Source organism: Telopea speciosissima, chromosome 8, assembly GCF_018873765.1.
Source record: "Telopea speciosissima isolate NSW1024214 ecotype Mountain lineage chromosome 8, Tspe_v1, whole genome shotgun sequence".
Lineage (NCBI taxonomy): Eukaryota > Viridiplantae > Streptophyta > Magnoliopsida > Proteales > Proteaceae > Telopea > Telopea speciosissima.
In genome coordinates this window covers 61,090,817-61,112,042 of record NC_057923.1, presented here as the reverse complement: position 1 = coordinate 61,112,042, position 21,226 = coordinate 61,090,817, and the positions used below count along the sequence as shown (strand labels likewise).

The following is a 21,226-nucleotide window of genomic DNA, read 5'->3' as shown; positions in this document are numbered from 1 at the left end:
AAAATATAATCTTCTTTACAGTGGGCATCATAAAGCTATAAGCTGTTCAAAAAATATAAAGTATTAATTTAATTATGGAAGTTTGGATCTTATATGTAGATGATACATATAAATCCAGAGGGTATAGCACAAAATGAAGAGCACGAGAGTTGATCCATTCATCCACATGCAACCTGAGTCGCTTTGATCTAGCCCTAGTGGCTAGAGTGAGCAACTGAAATAGAGGAACGAGTCTCCCTAACAAATGTTAAGGAGCAACAATTGTTCATAACAGATTTAATATCTAGTAAAAAAGTAACAGGTCAACTAAGGCTTAGGGATGTAAATGGATAACCGAAATCCGAATCCAAATCTGCATTCGTACCTGTCTAGGGACATTTATATTCGTTTAGAGATATCTGGAGAAAAAAAATCCGAAGGCTCAGATAAAAATCCGTCCAAAAAAAAAATCTGAATACTAAATAATAAAAAATTAAGTAAATAATGATTCTGACGGTTTTTGAAGATTTAACAGGTTCTAAAATATGATAAAAAGATAATCATGATCTAAGAGATATGGATTGAGAGTGAATTGTCTCCGCTAGGGGGAGGAAGGTCCGGATTACACAAGGCAGAGATGTTAACGGATGGTCGAAAATCCAAATCCGATCCACATCCGAATCCGTTTAGATGTATCCGTATTCGGCTAGGGAATATCCAACTCTGATCCGTATCCGATCCGTTTACATCCCTGCTAGTAAGGCTTGGCTGTCACTCCATCCCTAATTTTCTTGCTTGGAATTCGTGCCTCACCTCGGGCTATTTATTAATTTAAAAAAAATAAATTAAAAATAATAAATAAATCCAACAGAAGCAAAAATCAGTAAAATGAGTGGGAAAAAAATGTTTCCCTTTGCTTTGTTCGGCTGTTAGATTAGAGTATCCTGTTTTCCTATGCTTTGTTGAGCTGTTCAGTTGTTCTAGCTGTTAGATAGATTAGACTTTGGAGTATCCTTCATATTTTCAACTTTCTCCGAAAATATATATTGGACACAATAGCCGACAATCCAATGGTCCTTGAAAACCATGGTCTAAGCAGAAAATAAAGATGGTGCACAGTAAGATTTTAAGATTAATGTTTCACTTATTTCAAATTAACAAAGACAGTTCTCATGTTGAATATCTACACTAGAAAGAGGTAATACCCATGTCAGCTATGTTTAAGTTGAGAGGTAACTCTCCTCTTTAGGTTTTTTGCCATCCACTGCTAATTATCTTCTTTTCAGGTCAAAGCTAAGAGAGGCTCAAGAGTTTGAGAGACAAGAAGGGGACCACTCTTTGAGAGAGACAATTTACTTCCTTGTATACATCTGGTCTTGAATTCATGTAAAATATAAGAATGGGAAAGGAAACAACCAGTGAAGAGAAAAACAAGGAAGGAGCACATAGGAGCATCTTGAGATCCTTCCGTTAGTAATATAAGCATCAGAAATTCTGGTAAAGGACACACAGAAGCTTCAATCAAAATATCAAACTATAAGATCAATGCCACCATACAAAAAAACCGTGTCACAGATTTTATATTCTTCAGACCTGTTCTATACACAAGAAGTTATTTCTGAATTCTGATCTGTTTATGAATATCATCAATTATATCTACCCAGAAGTTCATCCTCAAATCCTAAAACTTTACTGAAGTTTCCTTATTGTCGAGCTGTACATCAAGGAACGAATGGCCTCCTGAATCTTAGAGCTATTTGATTGCCTGACTGCCTCAGATGCCTGGTGCAGACTTTGGAGTCCACGACCCAAATTGGCAATTGATGGGGCCACTGGAAGAGACTCTACAGCAAATTCAATCCCATCTCCATACATAAGCAACCCAGTGCATGTGGCAACACTACACATAAACGTGGCCCATGGCATCGCCTGAACTGGTTGGACTCTTCGCTTCCTCATTATTTCATAGAATGCAGTCCTCATCGCGGAAAAGCTGGTTCGCTCAGCAGATGCTATAAGACTGTGGGTCACTGCATGGATTTTCTCTGCAGAGGCAGCTGCCTTCATCGCAGAGGAGGTCTTGGCCCCAGAAGTTGCCAATCCAGGGAGTACTATTTTTGATGAGCCAACGGTTTTGCCGAAAGCAACTCCAACTGCCTTCTGGGACTGGGCTAAAAGGAGTTTAAGTGAGACAGGCACTTTGTAGGTAACCAACTTCACAAACGTCGAGGCAGGGACAACTTTGGAGAGAGATGAAGCTCCCAAAACCGCTGTTGCTCCGGCACCAACTGCCACGACTGGTTTGTCTGCTAGTAGCCTCCTTCTTTCCATATTTCCAGCAGTAGACATTTCCTCGTCACATTCATGTTCTGTAAAGAGCTGTTCAACTAAATCCTCAACATCCTGAGGCACAGAAGTATTCCAGTGTTGCCTAAGCCCAGCTAACATCTTTGCGTCAACTATGGCCACAACAGATCTAAATTTCTTAGCCTGGCTTCGGAGTGCTTGGGCATAGAGAACATCAGACTTCTCCTCTGCAGAAAGCTCTGCAAACTCAATTTGATCTTTGTTATTGTTCCCCATCTTTTTAGTGGGGCACCGACCAAAACTGTTAAGACCAATCCTCAACCCCTCGACTGCAACTCGGAAGTTGTGAATTTCACAAAGAAGCTTCATGTCGACAGTTTTTCCTTGCTCCACATCAAAAAGCATTTTTTGTGCATGAGCCAAAGCCCTCCCAAGTAATGGGAGATCAGCGAAGATATCATGTAGATCAGTCAGTAATGAATAAATAGATTGGGCAAAAGTGGGTGCCTGGTAATTGGACAAGGGCTGACAATCACCAAACCTTGCCTCTGAAACAGAACTAGAGGTGGCCGCACCTGAGGTTGAAAGATATGGAGCTGAAACTAAGCATTTCAGAATCTGTAATTGAAGATCATCAGTGAGACGGAATCTGTTTGAACTAGAGGAAACCAAAGAACCCGCTCTTTGAGGAACCAAGTTGCTGGGCTGCAGAGCTAGAGCTTGAAACTTGTTTCCAACTTCCACTTCACCAGTTGATTCCCCACAACCATTCACATGAGGAGATTCCAGCAATAAAACAGAGGATCCAACCTCATTTGCAGCCTTTTTGGCAGCCAAGAAATGTCCATGAAAACCAATCCCAAAAATCTCCCTCAGAACCACACCACTGGCCAGATTTTCATACTTTTCTTTGTTAGTCTTATTAACAAAACAATCCTTGAGGACCCCAAAGGCAGAAGTGGGTACAGTGTTTTCCAAATCGTTCTTCAAAATACTTTCCTCATCCTGAATCTCAAGTAGAGCAGATGGAGGAACCTGAACAATGACAACGTCAGGCCGAATTTCCTTAATAAGACACTCTGCATCCGCAGCTGATCTTTCAGATAAGTTCTGTGAGGCAAGGATATAAATCACAGACTGCGTTTCAGGCACACGAATAGCAAACACAAATTGTTTCGTCTGCTCAGGCAGAGAAAGTCGACAAACCAATTCATCTGATACTTTCAAATCATCCAGCTTTTGCAAGGAAAATGGCCAGAGACTTCGCAGACGCGAGAGCCACGTAGATCCCATGAGACTAACATCAGATACAGGTCCAATGCTACATCAACGAATCCAATATAAACCAAGAAGCCTTACACAATAACCTGTAAACAAAAGCCTTTATGATATCAATTCCCTTCCCAACTCCTAACCCCCGAATCAAAAGCAATCCCAACTCAGTTACAACCTCATCAAATCAACAAAAGCCTTTCCAGAAAGAAAATGACGAACGAACTAATACCCAAATTTCAACAGGAACTTATTCCACGACCACACACACAAACAAAGCAAGACTTATTCATCCACCAAAACCCAGTTTCCGAATCCCAAAAAAAATCAACAATTCAGTTCTCTGCAATACGAATTCCTCTTAGTCCACGAACAAATCGAAAAGGCTAAACTTTTCCGCAAAAGTATCGTATGATCTCGTTCAGCCAATTCCACCCAAATTCCTCGATCACACACTTCCAGAAATGATTTAGTTCGATTCCACCAAAACCCAGTTTCCAAACCACAAAAGAAATCAAGAAATTTTCTGCAATCCCAATTCCCCTCAATCCACAAACAATAAAGAGAGCCAATTTTTATTCACCAAAAAAATAAGGGTTAATAATAATAATAAAGAAAGCCAACTTTTTCAACAAAAAAAAAACTTTAGCACTCGTTCATCCGATTTCAAAGCCTAGCAGTAAACCCAGAGAAGCCCATTCAGATTCAAAGAACCATGATAGAAAATGATAGGTGTAGATAAATTGGAGATTTTCTCTTACCTTGGAACGGTCAGAATCAATTTGTGATTCTCTGATCAAAGGGCTCTCTTCAGAAGGAATCAGACATAATATAATCTTCTTCAGAGAAATGTAAAGAAACTAAGAAGGGGGGGAAACCAAAATTCCCCCTGCTGAAGAAGTAGAACCCTCAAAAAGAAAGGGGAAAAAACAGTAGAACCCTGGAACCCAGACGCCTGATACAAGTCGTTTCCGTCCAGAAGAGTCAGGAGCAACGTTTCAAAAATCGTAATCAGTCGAACCGGATTGGGTTGGCCATGACTGACCCAACCGACTCTTTTGAATTGGGAATTGGGATCGGCACTGATCGATATGATCCCAACCTTTAGAGTTTAGACTCTCCCCAGACGCTCGCGTGAAAGAAAAAAAAAATCTTTTTCACCCCTAAACCGTCAGGATTTGAAACGTGGCTCTATAAGAGCTATTATGTCAATCTAATTACAGCATAGTTACTTAATGAGAAAGTTTTCCTCCACGGCTCCACCCATTATGGTTTGAGGAATTGGTATTGGATTGATCGAGACTAATATCGATTCTTGATCGAGATGATTCCGATCCAGAGGTACTGGCCAAGGGTAAAATTATAAATAAAATTATTTTTTATTGAAATTTAGGGGTAAAATCGTTCAATATGGGTTAATCCGATACCAATCCCGATACTGATTACTAAAACCCTACCACCCATAGAGGATGGTTCATCCACTGTTGGAGGAAAACTTGCTTCATTACTTAAAACCATATTGATTATTGACACCACAAAAAGCAAAACTTTAAGAAACTGAAAAGAGGAGTTGTGGTTTTAAAAAGGAATTTATCTCATCTCCAGGGAGGCGTGCGCCCAGGGTGCTGCCAGGGGGCATCCAGCGGTTGAGTTGTACCGCACACATCTCACCGCATGCCTAGGGATGTGTGCAGCACAGCCCAATAGCTGATAGTGCCCTGGGCGTTCCCTGTTCCCTAGAGATGATCCTGATCCTTTAAAAAGGAGAAGTTCCCTGTGGGGGAGTGTACTGCCCACACCTAAACATAGAGGGGGTGAAATGATCATCCCGTCCCCATGAAAGGTGGAAATCCTATCCCCTAATGCCAACGCATGCGCTTTCATTGACCCCCACACATGCAGGGGCCAAAAACCCTTTTAAAAATTAGCATTGACATGAGTGAATCAGCAAAATTAGGAGAGGGTACGGTAGCACTTCTCTCTTTCTTTGTCTTCATGAAATGACCTTGTTGCCCTCCAATGTATGAAAGCATTCCGTACACCTTATTGATGTACTCTCATGCCGCTTGCTCAAAGAATCCTCTCCCAAATATTTATTTCCAAATAGAAAAGTTTGAATAGCTGGATTTGATGCCAACTGAAGTGTGAATCAACCAATTCAACATAGTCAAAATCAACCTTATATGAAAATGACCTAAAATTAAGTCAACTTTCATTTTAATTCTTCATTTTCAATCATTTAGCCAAGAAACAAGCTAAGACCGTGAGACTTTTATAGGGAAGGGTTTGTTTTGCTCAGGCTTATAAAAATCTTGAGCTAAAACTATGTAAATCTAAGATTTATTGATGGGCAATTGTTCTCTGTGCCGTAGCACAGCCTGCATCCAAACACATGGGCCTACCATTCAAGAGGGCGAGGTGATCATTTTGCCCACCCCATGTGTCTGGGCCAGCCTGCACCGCCGACACGAGAACATATGGCCTTTATTGATATATAAGCATCAACTTACTCAATTTTGTAAGGGATCTTTGAAAATATGAGACAAGAACCTTTGTTCATTCTGTTTTTTTTTTATATAACATTCTAATACTATAATTTGCTTTTTGTGTAGGAATTATGTGTCCATCAAATCTGGATTTTTAATTAATTAATTGATTTAATTATTTTGATGCATAATATATACTTATTTAACGGGATATGATTGACCTTAGGTTGTTACCTAAAATGATCTCAACTAGGGATAGGGTTGGACGCCGTATTTAGACAATTGTCACATATTGTACTTCTAAGAATGGTGATTCAAAGGACACATACGTGAGTACACATATGGTATATGTATTGAAGTGAATCACGTGAGAATCTCGCATGTGTTACTAACAATGGTTGAGGAACAAGATTCTTACTTTGAAGAATTCGCTTAGCCCTTTGACCTAAGAGATCGTTGGCATTATGGTAACGCATCACGATTTTTGGCACACCAATGGTTGATGTACCTCAGACTATATATCGATGTACTGGATTCATGGTGTCGTATCGTGAAGGAAAGAGATGCTCAACATGTAACTCGCTTCCCTAAATTGGAGAATATCAAGGGAAGAGAGTTTGTGTATGATCTGACAAAAATCTGGATTTAGTGTTGTGTTTTATAAACTGTTAGTAAAATTATGGGAAGTAGTTCTCTGTCTGGGAGTGTGACCTACGCCAGCACTCCCATGTGTCTATCTCTCTCCTCCTCAAAACAAGGGGGCAAATGTGTCTTTTCATATGGAGAGGAGAGAGATAGACTAATGGGAGTGTTGGCACAAGCCACACTCCCGGACAGAGAACTTTCTCCCTAAGATTATTTTATCTTATATAAATTTATTTATATTATTATTTGAAAAATGAATTCAGAATATTTTTTGGTCTGATCACAATCACAGAGTCTCGATATAGGCATAGTGAACTATATTTTGGCAATAATTAAATTATATGCCCTATAATTCACTATCCAATATTGTTTGGTAGAAGGATTGATTTGTGATTAATTAGATTAATGACAAATGTCTACACTTTCGGGGAGTAAATGATGTTTACTAGTATATACTTCTAACAATATCTTTAATTAGATTAAAGATATTGTGAAATTTATGTTAGATAAATATTGTTTTTTATTTTACCTCTTACCTCTTCCCTCTATTGTAGAAAATTAGAAATAAAACCATACGAGAAATTGTGAGGCAGAACATATCTTAGTATAGACTTTGAATCAAGTATGACTTCGGATAGAACCTATTCCATTTAGCAAACCCCATTCAGCTAAGATGCTCACGATTTGTTGGGCTGTGCTTCTTTCCTCTTACTTCCATCTTTCTTCTAAACCATGAAAGAACACAACCAAATTAAGCTCCTAAAGAAAAAAATAAATTCAAATAATGGTTTCATACAAGCAAAGACTAATATACACGAGTTAGAACCAATGCTATACAATGTTTACTGCATGATGTCAGAAAGAAAGAAAAAAAAAATCCAAGTGAGCATCACCACTATCAAGGTTTCCCTAGATTCACTTTGCACCAGATTAATATTGCAAATTTCCAGCCACTCCGTTCAGAGTAACTACGGCTTCAGAAGTAGCGATTTGGGTCAGCGAGGTTAAAAACCACCATTGACTACTCCGCCATTCCCTAGATAACCTCACCTGTGATCTGACTTTCTTCCACCTGACATGATAATTCAGAAATTAGATTGTTAAATAAGAGCTGAGCTGGTTGCTGCTACAAACTAATCGCAAATATAAATCATTTAATCTTTACATAAACAAGGAGATTAAAAAGGCGCAGCAGCTTAACAGTCATCCTTTGTACAAATAAGGTATCTACTGAACAATAAGGAGCCATGGATGAATTACAGAAACTAAAAAGTGATGATTCATTAAGAAGATAACCCTAATGAAAGGTTTATCAGTCTACCCAGTCCTAACCATAGCTTAACCTACAAGGTAACAACTAGTACATGACCTTGGTTTTGACAATCCAAAAGTTGGACACAATTCATCAATTGGTTTTATCAGTCTACCCAGTCCTAACCATACCTTAATCCAGTTGCTGCTTGGGTTAAATGGTCAGACACTGAAAAAAATTTTAGACGAAAACAAAACCAACCAAACACTAGAAAAAATAACACACCCATTTTCATTTTTCCCTTTGAAGTCATAGAAGTATAAGCCAAAAAGTCCAGTCACTGCTGCATCATGATTATTATAATGAGAACAGGAACAAAACATAATGATACAACATATTGATAAACTCATCCAAGCTTATATCACTAGGGAGTGGGGGGGGGGGTTCGGCTACAATATTTGTACCATTCAGTATCATATTTGTTGAGAATCCATAAGAACAAATGACAAACTCCAACACAGTGGTTCAATAATTAGCAGATTGACGTTGGATTTGCTAGGAAGCTATGTCATCTACTCCATACCAAGGGAATTCTTTACACATTGTACCTAGCATACAAATGAATGCTCTTTCTAAAGAACTGATACATTAGACAAATCTCTTAAGCCACATACTATGGCTATATCAAATGTTTAAATCATCACTTTTACTTTGCACTAAACAGAGTACAGCTGAAAAATGACAAAATTTCTCTGAAATGTGGCACATTATTGCAAATGAAATAGGGAGTTGTGTCTTCCATAAAAACCCCAACCAAAGTTCCTTTCAATTTACCATTGGAACAAATTATTAAAACTGGAGACCCCAATTCCAAAGGCTAGCCATATATGTACCAGATTCAGTATAGATGGAGACCATTTTGTATGGTTGGACTACAGCTTGGCAGCAGCATGGAAAATCAAGGGGCTTCAGGTATCAGGGGAGGTGTTTTTTATATCATCAAGAGCATGTGCTGATGGAATATTTTAGATGAATTGGTGTCGCTTATTTTAGAGATCAAAGCAATTTCCCAAGGTCTAGCTATCCATGCAGCACAACAGTCACGTACCATATTGTGGAGGATGATTCAGCTTTAGTTACAAGGCAGATATCTTCAGATGTGTCAGTCTTGGGTAGGTTCCGTCACTTGGTAAGACAAGCAAGCCTGTGTTTTCCACTGTAAACCTTAGGACAACCAATTCCTTACTCGATTCTTAAGGGCAGAAAAGGGGGGGGGGGGGTAGGGAGAGATCTTTGTACATGGAGCCACATACTACTTTAAGAGTTGAAGAGTTGAGAGATAAGGGAGTTTTTTGCCTAATTGCTTTGTACCTTTTGCATATCTTATGGTGATACACTGTATATTTTCGTGGCCATAATGAAATCTCACAATCACTTAACAAAAAAAGGAACCCAAAGGGGGGGGGGGGGGGAATGACCAATCTTATTATCTTAATATGACGAGTTTTCTAGAAAGAGGGGTGTTTAGTTAGCCTAGAACATAAATTTATGTACTTTTTGTTGGAGAGTGGAGAAATGATAACTACAGATTTATTAACAGCAAGAATTTGCTCTCTAAAGATAAAATAATACAGTATATTCAAATCAAAGGTGCATATCCATTGATCAAAAATCAAATTGAAAAGTATTTTCTATTTTCTATTTTAATAATAAAAAGACATTGAATGTGACTCTTTGTGCACATTTTCCAAGAAAAGTTACAGTTTTTTCTCTACCCAATACCGAATGCAATTAGGAAAGCAGCCAACATGTAATTTGTTTAATAGGGGAGATATTATAAACCAAGCAAAGCTCCTAAATGCATGTCATAATGTTAGAATTGTTCATAATATGTGGCATGACTTGAATTTTCAATACCAATCCCCCCCCCAATCCAGGGGGAAAAAAGCGATGCAAGAAACAATATCAGCAACATAAGATTATTGATATGATAATTAAAAGAGCATCCACAAAGAAAGCTTGATCTAAAAGCAGAGACATTCCAGCAGTATCATATGGCTAAAAACATTTCTTGGTTTCTCTAATTTTAAAACTTTTACAATTCTAAAATGTAATTTGGTTCATTTAATACCTTTAATTACTTTGAGCTTCTATAGTTCCTATCACCATTCAATACTACACTAAATAGCATACAGAAATCTTTTAGATGGTTTTCAGATTCTTGACTTGAATATTTTATTTTATTATATATTGTATTTTATATATAAATGGGAAAAAGAACTCTGTCCAGGAGTGTGGCCTAAGCCATAGCTCCCATGTGTCTTTCTCTCTCCTCCCTATGTGAAGACATTTCTGCCCCTTGTTATGGGGAGGAGAGAGATAGACACAGGGAGCGCTGTCGGAGACTGTGCACCTGAACAGAGAACCACTTCCCATATATATATATATATATATATATATATATGGATACATTTTAACAAACAAGACAAGTAAAATAGAAAAAACATAAGATACGGTTTCAATTTGACATTAATACGAGGCAAAAGAAAATTACCCTAGGCAAGAAAGCTTATTACCGCCTGCCTGTTTAGAAGAGGTATCTTAGATAGGCAAGAATTCTTGCCCCCGAAAGACAATATCCACTGCTCACTTAATACTTTGCCTTGCGACAATGAATCATAGAGATTTTTCATTCTTCGGCTTTGGTGTCAATGTACTTTGACCATCATTCATATAGAATCCAGAGCAGAGCAAATCTGTAGACAATAATGGAAGGGTTAACTAGCATTTTCCTCCTTAGCAACATGATTATCAACATTTGCCCTTCGCGCTGCTCTTCTTTTGGCTTGAATTTGGCGTACAGATTCAGCAATTATAGGATGGAACTTGGGAGCTAGTGAGCTTGGAGAGGAGACATTAAGACCTGCCTTCTTCAAGGCCCTTGTTAAATGTTTTTGAGCCTTTTCAAAATGGATAGTGCAAAGAACAGGCACAGTAGATCTTAGAGTCGGCTTTCCACAAAGAACAGGTCCAGTTTGTGAACTAAAAACAAGAAACAATTAATCAGCAAAAAATCATATGGTCATTAGTTATTTGGTTCATCAGGTTTGTTATTGGAGACAATTTAAAGACAGAATCCTACCATTTTGGAATTGATAAGCAGTCAAATGAAATAAAACACTCGAATAGACCCTCAATTTAGAGGCATATCATAGTTATTAACTGCATTGCTGCCCAACTGCTAGCTTAATTGGAATGATCATTTGAAATAATGTCACCATTCATAACATTTGTAGCTGGCGCAATAAGCATTCACACACACTCTCTCTCTCCAAACAATTAATTAACTAAAATCATCAGGTGATTAGTGATTCGGTTCATCAGGTTTGTTATTGGAGAAAATTCAAAGACAGAACGTACCATTTTAGAATTGATAATTGATAAACAGTTAAAAAGGGGGGGGGGGCGTACCCAGTGCATGCAGCTCCTGCCACTGCGGGGTCTGGGGAGGGTCATAATGTCCACAGCCTTAACCCCCGCTTTGCGGAGAGGCTGTTTCCTGACTCAAACCCAAGACCACTAGGTCGCAATGGAGGAACCTTACTGTTGCGCCGAGGTCCACCCTCTAAGCAGCCAAATGAATCAAAACATTCAAATAGATGCTCATTTTAGAGGCTACCCAATATCATAGTTACTAACTGCATTGGTACCCGACTGCTATCTTAATTGGAATGATCATTAGAATTAATGTCACCATTCATAACTTCCTCTTTTTAGGGGGTTCATCTTCTGATACTTCAATGCTTAGTGTTGCTTGTTTATTTCTATCTATTCCTCTACTCTTTAGCTGATCTTTGTTAGCATAAGAGGTAGTTGTACTTTTCAATACTGAATAAAGCATTACGGGCATTGATTTTTCAGATCAACTGGTTTGCAACATCTAAGGAATTTATTCAACCATTTGCACCTATCACTTGTAAAATGTACCAAAATCTGCATAAAACATGATAGACAACTCAAGGATCAAATGGCCCAACATCATCAACAATTTCTCTTTGCCTCTTCTTTTGTTTTCTTTAATTTTTATTCTCCTTAAATTAAAACCCGATAGCAACTCTGGCACTAACTATCATTACGTCACTAACCTGGTAAAAGAAGGTTCAGAAGATTGAACAACAAATAAAGAAGAACACCACACTACAGGAAATAAGGAAAAACAGTTACTTATCAAAACTAAAACCAAAACTCAATGCAGATGGACCTAATAATGCGCACTACAGTAACAACAAAATCAGACTAAAACAGAAAAGATTTCAGTATCTAAAATTCTAAATACAGTAATATGAAATAAACTATAATTTTTACTTCAAATAAAATGAAGGAAAAATATTCTCTCATCCATTAGCAGTTCAAGTTCAACTTTTACTTCCACGCATTAAAACAAACATAACAATATTCCAAAAGAAATTAGTAAAAAACAGTGGCCGCAACTCCAAAAAACAAAAATCTACTAAAAACCCCAAAAATCAAGTACAAGACATAATCACATCCATATATATTTAGAACCAATGAGAAGATTGAAAAGATACCTTTTGACAACATATGTACATGCTTTGTAAAGCTTCTGTTTGTTATCAGAGAGGATATGGGGATGACAATAGTTGGTGAGCGCCATAGCCTTCGCCTTGCACCCCGCAAAAGCACACCTATTATACTTCCCATCAATGTTATTCTCTATGATCCCCAAACTAGACCTATTGTTCTCTCCACTCCCTTCCACACCACCTCCACCATTCTCCTTCGCCTCTTCTTCCTTAAAAGGACTCTTCCCATATTTCCAATAATAATCCCTATACTTAACCCTAAGTTCCTCCATTAAAGCCCAATAATGATCCTTGTAAAACCTCGAAAGTTGCTTCACACGACGAGACCGACGACGAATAACTTCTTCGCGAGTGAGGAACTTAGAGTCACAGAGAAACGAATCTTCCTCGGCACCGTCAATGGTGAGAGATGTATTGGCCGCCATGTCTGAGTCTATAGGAGAGCGAAGGGTTGGGTTTATGTTAGGGTTTTTGTCTTCTGTATCACTACTAGTGCTTGGATTTCCGATCGGTTCAAATAGTTGAGAGGAGATAAGATCCTTCTTCGAGGATTTGGCTGAGAAAGAAGGATAAGGCCTTGCGATGGAAGAAGAATGGTTCTTGTGAGCAGAGCCCATCGCAAGAAAGATTGAGAGAGAAACCGAAAAGAGACGACGAAGAAGCCGAAGTGGTTAAAAGGTTTAAGAAGGCGATTTATTCTTTATTGTTTTTTTTTTTTTTTTTTTGGGAGACAGGAGGGGTATTCTTTGTTGGTTTTTTTTTTTATATAAGGCAGAGACTACTATAGAGAGAGAGACAGCTAACACAAAAATATTTAAAAGGGAAATTAAGAAATTAAAATGAAATCAAAATATAAACAAAAGTGGAATCTCGTTCTCGTGTGAGCCCACCTAGGGAACAGAATAAAGTAGTCACATCGTAAAGGCCATGGATTATGGAGAATCGGTTAGATTGGAATCTTATGATTCTTATGTCCGTCTCTCCGTAAAGGATTCCAATCTAATTGTTTATAGGGAATACATTCTCTGTCTGGGAGCGTGGCCCCTGCATCAGCATGGGAGGCACTGGAAACGCACGTGAAAGCATCAATAGAGGTGTCATTTACGTCTTTCATGGGATTGGGCAAATATTTTTTTCTCCCATTGTATTTTGGTACGGCGCACACTCTCGGACAGAGTTCTTTTCCCTTGCTTATATGTCCCTAAATATGAAAAACTTCTTGATTTGAATGTATTTCCTTGTATGATAAAATTGAAAAAACATATTTTTCTCACTAAAAAAAAATAGAATCAATATGAAATGCACAAAAGTATATCTTCTCTTTGTACCAAATTAGATAAAATATCTTCCTACACATATTTTTTTTGGGTGCAATTCCTACACATATTTTCATTACTCATATATTTGAGAACATTATTTTATGTTTTTATTTTGAATAAATAACTCAAACCTCACTTGAATTTTGCCTTAATTCTAATCACCTCACATGTATTTTCAACAATTATATTAAAATAAATAAGTTGGGAGGATATGGAATTTGGGAAAGGTTTTTTTTTTTTTGCAAGAGAACATTGGAAAGTTTTAATTTGGCATTATTATTCAACAATGTTGAAGAATTTTACATAATGATGATGTTTTATGCTCATTTTCGCTTTCCTTTCTTTCTTTCTATCTATATTTTTCTCTCCTCCTTGTGAGTGAATCATTATGACCATTGGAAGTCATCGAAGTGAAGATGAAGACGAAGACAAGTTCGTGGTAGAAAACAAATTGGAGGACAATACTGCACTAGCCTGGAATAATGCTCTAGTGGTTTTGGCTTGGCATGCTCAAGGAGAGATGGAGGTTACTAAGATGAAGGCGGGTGATGATAGAGTTTGAGTTTTCAAATACATTGTTAAATGTATAAAATTTCATGATGTGTTACTATATCTCAATTTAGAAAATGCTTCTACACTATGGTATGAGAACTTGTGAGTTTGGGCCTCTATTGCCACTGCAACTCCATCACCGAACCTTAGTTGTCAGTGTCATGTATATTGGTTACCAACAGGGTGGTTCAGCCGCCAATGGTGTTATAGTAATTCCTTATGACTGTTTCCTTCAATTAACCTTTGCATTAAATGATCGTAAATGGCTACACATTTAAATGAGGCTAGCAGTTACACCATCACTCTCTCTGCTACAATGGTTAATGCTCATCAACCTCCACAATTGACCAATAGTTACATGTCTTTAATTTCATCAGCATCTCCTAGCGAGAATAAAGTACAATAATTTCATCTGTTTCATGCACTTAAGGATTATTATGAGGCTCATCAATCCCTACAAGTAAAGAGTGGTTACACTTTCGTTACATGCGGCAAGTAGTTCTTAGTGGCAATAAACTTTTTCAATTGGTTATGAATCATAATAGTTTTCAATTTCTCAACATTCAAGCAACAATAACCATAATGGCACAGCTGGCCAATAACATGTCAAATGTTGCAACGTTACACATACTCTCTATGAGTAATGCCCAATAGATATAGCCATTACAATTCATTTGGCATTTAGTTTGGAATCATTTATTTTGATTTTTATTTAAAATGAGGAAAACAACATGACTAACTCCTTTGTCAGGAGGGGTCGATTTTTGACATGTGAAACTATTTGGCCCACTTCCATTACGTGGTTTTCTGAAGCTCGTAACTCTAAATCCATGTGTACTACATGTTCTTATCAGTAAAACTTTGTTTATCCAAAAAAATGATGCTCTAGGCTCCATTTGGTTCCGAGGGTAATTAAAAATGAAGGGCAGTGAGAATTTCAAACCTGAAAAAGGAATTTTTGTAATTATTACCACACATTTTTATGTTAATAACTCCAAATTATTCCATATTTGATTACAAAAATACTCTTTATTAAGCATTGTAAACTCTTGGATTTCAAAAGTAAAATAAAAATTACTTCTAAAAAACATCATTACTAAATAAGGAAAAAAATTTAAATAGTTTATACAATCATGATGGATAATCATTCCTAAAGTTTCCTTTTTGGGTTTTAAATTTTTCACTTTCTTTCTCTTTAGTTTCCGTTGCAACCAAATGGAACCTTATGAATGGGTACGGTCCTTACGGAAGGGAAATGTGGGCTATTGATGGTTGAATTGTTGAGTTTGCTCCATTTTAACATATCAGCTTTATTTATTTTTTAATCCGAACATCCACTGGGACCCGGGCCAGCCCGAAGAAATTTTATTAACATATCTACTAATCAACCTCCCTCTCGACTAGCTCGGGGAATGTTCATGGGGTTACAAAAAGCCAAGGCCTTAGGTTTCAACAAACTCGACATTTGGACTGATTGTGAGGAACTAGTGACACAAATGAACTGCTAAATGGTTGTGTTTTCTTGTTTATATTAGTTCTGTAATTAAGTCGTTTGAGAAATTATGTATTACTAAGCAATCTAGAGATCTTATAAACCCAACACACCAATTAGTAGGCTTAGCCAAATCTAATCGGTGCTCATCAAAAAATTTGGACCAAGCTTTGGAATTTTAAATATAGTTCCTAAAATAAAGTTATTTTTATGGAGATGTACTACTAACTCTTTGGCAGTTAAGATCTTCTATTTGATAGAAAGTTTATTAACTACTCCAACATGTTAAAGCCTATAATTGGAATAGAGAAGCCCATTACTTAGCTAATAAAGGGGCTTCAAAATTGGGCTTCACAAATGACACTTCTTGTCATGTGGGGACAGAATTGTTGGGCTATAACCTAGCCCAAAAAGTAACTTATATTGAAGATTTGTGGGCTAGGCTAGCGCGTTAAGTTGGTCTTGGGCCCTTCTTTGTGTTCCATGGATTTCATAAACATTTTATAAAGCAAGTTAGCGCATCCAGCAAGCTGAAAAGCTGTTGCGCACTAGTGCGCGCATCCATTTTGAAGCATGCTCGCCTCGTGCGCCCCTAAACGAGTTTTGGTTTTCTTCACTTCTTCGTTTGTGATCTACGACCACCCTCCGTTTGCTTTAGCACGTAGTGAACTCTGCTTGTTGCGTCAGGTTAGCCGAAGAGGGAGGTTGTTATTAACCAACTGGCACAACTATAGCTACTAGAGCTGCCCTAACAGAGCTTGCTACAAGAGCGGCGTCAGCTGATCAGCTGCTAGTCTTTGAAAGGCCGCTACAACAGCTGCATTACCATGAATGCCAACTGTCTTTGCTGCCCTAACAGCTCTAACCGGTATGAAAGTGGATTTTCATCACCTCTTCGGTCATAGGCATGCCATCCAAGCCTAACTGAGATTTCGATCAAACTTTGTATGATGTATATATAGTGGTTAAGATCATCTAGTGCATATTATTGGGGTTCCACACGGAAGGTGGAAGTATTAATCCCACATCGAATGTGAGTAGCCTGATATGGAGACTTACAGGTTCTTGGACACCCTCTCCTTAACGGTTAACTTTTAAAGATGAGCTACCCAAGTCCCTAGCTAACAAGTGGTATCAGAAGAGATAATATATGCAAGTTACAAAAAAAAAAACAAAAGCACAACATAAGCAATTCAATAAAAGTCAATAATTATTCAAATCTTTAACACCCACAACTTCTTTATATTGCCACAAATGTTCACTAATACATTTTTCTTCTGCTCATGTATTTCCCGTCCGATAACTTAACCTCGATTCAAGAGAAGGAGAAGAAGAACAAGAAGTCTCAAATTTCTCTATCTCAATGAGAATGACCATTTTGTATGCTCTTGAAAAGCGACTTAGATGATGAGATGGTTCCGATTATTGCGAAGAAAGTCGCAATTACAATTAGGGTCACATTAAGGACTAGAAGAGGTTTTGATATATGGGACCAACAAATCTTGGTATAGAAAGCACAAGGAAATATGACACAAATACTAATACTAACTAAGGAACCAGTTAACCCAAGGACATGTTGGAAGTATGGGATTAAGAGAGCTAAAACTAAGATCACTACAAGGAGTAATGAACCAAAGCTACCCCTTATGAACATTTTCATCCTTGAACTCATTGAGTTTGGAAGCCAATGCTCAAGTTGTATTGCAAAAGGTGCAAATTCTAGTGCATACTTAGTCATGGGGGTTAGCACTGTTGCCCATAGAGCAAGTTTTGTAACAATGAGATGTCGAGGCATGCTAAGAGTGATTTGTGAGTTTACTTCAGGCCCATACAACTTGGCACCCATGAATGCTAAAGCTGTGTAGAGGGTTGTAACCAGAGTGAAGGTTGTAATTGACACCTGAAAAAGGTAAAGAACAATAAATTAATCCAATTTAATCAGGTGTAGATTTAGTGATTTTTCAAATCCATTTTAAAGTTTTTTTGTTGGTTCAAATTGGGCTTTTAGGGATATTGATCCAAATTTGGGATATTGGGCCATAGAGTATTAACTATTGGGCCCCTTCTTGATGACCCATTTATTGATTGGAATATTGGTTTTAAGACTGAACCCAGAAATAGCACCAAGGTTCACCTGGATTGGGTCCATTTAAGGGTGTCAAAATCTAGCCCGAACCGGTGAAACTGGCCCGAGTTGAACTGATCCTTATTGGATTGGCTTTGGGCTGGGGTATTGCACACTTGAAACCAAAACTGAAATCGGGTGGAAATCCAGACCGAAACCAAAACCAAACCAATATAACCTATTACCAAACCAAAACTCATTAAAAATATATATTTCTTATATTTTACATACATATATATGCCAAACTGAACCCAAACCGGGTCGAAAACAAAACCAACACCATAACAATTAAGCCGATAAGAACCCCAAAACCAAACCGAAACTTTCCTTATTGGTTTGGTTTCGGATTCATCCTTACCACACCATAACCGATTCAACCCAGACTGCAAATGGACCAGCCGATTGACACCCCTAGTCCATTGGTCCAATGAATCCACACAATTTTTAGACCGAAGTTACCAAACATTGAGACAATAAGCTGGTTTATTGTATGTGTCAAGATTATAAATCCTCTCTCTCACACACACACCCGCGCTACCCGGGTTGCAGGAACTTTCCTGCCATTGGGGCTCGCAGCCAATGAAATGAAATCTTGAAAACTATTTTGTAAAAGACTAAAATTTAGGAGGGTATTTATGAACCCAAAGGGGTAGTGAATAATTCCATTTCTTTAATTGGTTGTTAGCCCGGATAGTAGGAAGGTTCCAAGCCCGAATGAGGTCCTCGTATGGGTTCCACTGTGGGCCCACAGGGGCAATGGATCCCATGTGGGTACAGCTCGGATCCCAAAGACCGACCTTATATGAGGACCTGATCAGTACTCGAAAGTTGGATCCAGATCTTTGACGGCATGTTGCTGCTCGGACACAGGGCTATATGCAATGACCGCCTTACCCCCACTCAGGCAAGGCGCTTGGGTAGGGGTAAGGCGGTCATTGCGCACGGCCCCTGTGTTTGGGCAGCACAGGCAGGACAGGGCAGCGTGCCATAGAGGATCTGTTTCCCTCGAAAGTTCCTGCAACCTGGGTAGTAGACAAATACGAAAAAAAAAAGAAAGTTACCTTAGTGAACTGTGAGGGATCCTTCATGGCTTTATAGATGTTTGGGAAGACAATATGGCCAGCATAACTGAAGATGTAAAGACCAGAAATCCCAGGAATCTTATGAAATTGAAGCACTGGTATCCTATGGTTTGGTTTAACACTACCAAACACAGAAGTTAATCCAACGGTTGTAAAGATGACAAGAGACATCAAGATTCCTCCAGAAGATAAGAAAGATATAGATGACAAATCTCTTAACCAGAGACTAGGAAGTGCCACTAAAACTGCTATAATTGTTAGAAGCTGAGATGTAGAGAGATGAATTCCTGGCAAATAAATTTGTGTTCCAGTGAAAACAGTAGATAAGTTATCACTTAAAGAGATGGTGTAGGAAACTAAAGCCATGAAGATCTCTAAGTATATGAAAGTAGAAGCTAAGATTCTCCCTCTTATCCCAAATGCATTTTGGCCAATATCTTGGTAGTTTCTTGATTTGGAATTCTCTTCAAGACATTTCCCTAAGAGATATGAAGTGTAAGCACAAATAATTCCAAGTCCTACAAGAAGGACTGCTGATGACCATCCTCCATTCTCCAGTGCATAGGGGGTTGAGAGCTGCCCAAGCCCTGTAAATTAAACAGAAAATTTGCAAAAAAAAAATGGTTAATTTTACTGAAAATTATAAGCCAAAATTTGGCCCGAACCGATGCAAATGAATCGAACCGAAACCAATATGAGATTATTGGATCATGTTTCAGATTGGGGTTTTGAGATACCAAACCCAAATTGGACCGCACCAAAACTGATAGGACACTGAATCGATCTGAGAAAACCAGACTGAAATCGAACCCAAACCGACATAACTCGATACCAGCCCAAAATTCATTAAAAAAAAAAAAAACACATTTTCCCCCATACTTATTAATATATTTACATGATAAATGAACCCAAATTGAAACGGAACTGATAGCAAACCGATCAATAAGAAACCAAAACCAACCCAAAACTGATGCACCTTTATTAGATCATGTTTTGGACTAACTTATTCTCACACTGAAACCGATGAAAACGAATCAAACCGAAACAAATATGAGATTATTGAATCATGTTTTGGATTGGGGTTTTGAGACACCAAACCCAAATCGGACTGCACCAAAACTGATAAGACACTGAACCGATCTTAGAAAACCAGACTGAAATCAAACCCAAACCAATATAACTCGATACCAGTCCAAAATTCATAAAAAAAAAAAACACAAATACTTATGAATATATTTACATGATAAATGAACCCAAATTGAAACGGAACTGATAGCAAACCGATAAAGAACCAAAACCAAAACCAAACCGAAACTGATGCAATTTTATTAGATCATGTTTTGGACTAACTCATTCTCACACTGAAACCGATGAAACCGAACCAAAACCGGTCCAATTAAGAAACTATGAGTAATTTTAAAGGAAGATATTAAGAAAGGAAAGAGTATGAATAATCTTTTACCTATTAGCATTCCAACCATGTTAATGACAGCATGAGTAAAAGAGCTATTAGCCTTCACATGGCGCTTCCCATCATCCATATCACCATTAACTTCTTTCTTCAGTTCTTCATCGACGACTACATCTATAGAATCACACTTGCAGACTTTATTCTCTTCCACACAAACATTACAAGTAGTCCATGAGAGCGGAAATTTCGCGGCGTTCACCGACTCATTCGCAACTTGATTCCGGTGAGGTGGTGGTTCTAATTCCAGACGTAATAATCTCCAGAATGCCTTCAACTTACCTCCCAACATTTTTCTTCAATTCACTCCTTGAAGAGATTCACTAGAAAGCTCACTTTCCACAAGGAATTGAAGAGGTTTCTGATATATTTATAAGATTATGGAGGGTAAGAATCTGATTTTAATATTCTATGTACATTTATAGGACTGCATACGTGAGAAAGAGAGAGAAACGTGTGAAAGGAGAAGCTTAATTTGTTCCAGCAAATTGGGGAGGAGGTGGGCAAATTGCAAAAGTGGGTTTGTGTTGTAATGTAAAGATAAATGTGAGGTCACGTCCAAAAATATCCATTTGGTTGCATAATTGAAGAAGTTGGCTTCACGTACACGTGTTCTCTTTTCTATTCTTCTCATATTTTATTT

General features: G+C 38.0%; 3 protein-coding genes across 3 annotated transcripts; all 3 read right to left on the bottom strand.

Moving 5' to 3' along the window:
- Positions 1-1,646: 1,646 nt before the first annotated feature.
- Positions 1,647-4,079, bottom strand: LOC122671737. Its single transcript, XM_043869133.1, has one exon. The coding sequence runs from the start codon at positions 3,577-3,579 to the stop codon at positions 1,669-1,671; it is 1,911 nt and encodes a 636-aa protein (XP_043725068.1). The 5' UTR covers positions 3,580-4,079; the 3' UTR covers positions 1,647-1,668.
- A 3,449-nt stretch (positions 4,080-7,528) lies between these two features.
- On the bottom strand, positions 7,529-13,218 carry LOC122670411 (INO80 complex subunit D). The gene is made up of 3 exons (XM_043867275.1): positions 12,531-13,218; positions 10,496-10,983; positions 7,529-7,761 (listed from the first exon to the last, which is right to left on the bottom strand). Exons 1-2 carry the CDS (start codon positions 13,160-13,162, stop codon positions 10,719-10,721), a joined length of 897 nt encoding a protein of 298 aa, XP_043723210.1. The 5' UTR covers positions 13,163-13,218; the 3' UTR covers positions 7,529-7,761; positions 10,496-10,718.
- A 4,025-nt stretch (positions 13,219-17,243) lies between these two features.
- LOC122670752 (amino acid transporter AVT1H) lies at positions 17,244-20,886 on the bottom strand. The gene is made up of 3 exons (XM_043867731.1): positions 20,578-20,886; positions 19,095-19,702; positions 17,244-17,808 (listed from the first exon to the last, which is right to left on the bottom strand). The coding sequence occupies exons 1-3, from the start codon at positions 20,873-20,875 to the stop codon at positions 17,269-17,271; spliced, it is 1,446 nt and encodes a 481-aa protein (XP_043723666.1). The 5' UTR covers positions 20,876-20,886; the 3' UTR covers positions 17,244-17,268.
- Positions 20,887-21,226: the final 340 nt, after the last annotated feature.

What these genes read in the sequence shown, in the direction of transcription:
- LOC122670752 (XM_043867731.1), bottom strand. Translation starts at nt 20,875, where the DNA reads ATGTTGGGAGGTAAGTTGAAGGCATTCTGGAGATTATTACGTCTGGAA. An exon ending in CATGGTTGGAATGCTAATAG is followed by an intron (nt 19,703 to 20,577) that starts GTAAAAGATTAT and finishes TTTAATTTACAG; the next exon opens with GGCTTGGGCAGCTCTCAACC. An exon ending in ATCCCTCACAGTTCACTAAG is followed by an intron (nt 17,809 to 19,094) that starts GTAACTTTCTTT and finishes TACCTTTTTCAG; the next exon opens with GTGTCAATTACAACCTTCAC.
- LOC122670411 (XM_043867275.1), bottom strand. Translation starts at nt 13,162, where the DNA reads ATGGGCTCTGCTCACAAGAACCATTCTTCTTCCATCGCAAGGCCTTAT. An exon ending in TGTACATATGTTGTCAAAAG is followed by an intron (nt 10,984 to 12,530) that starts GTATCTTTTCAA and finishes TCTTGTTTTTAG; the next exon opens with TTCACAAACTGGACCTGTTC.
- LOC122671737 (XM_043869133.1), bottom strand. Translation starts at nt 3,579, where the DNA reads ATGGGATCTACGTGGCTCTCGCGTCTGCGAAGTCTCTGGCCATTTTCC.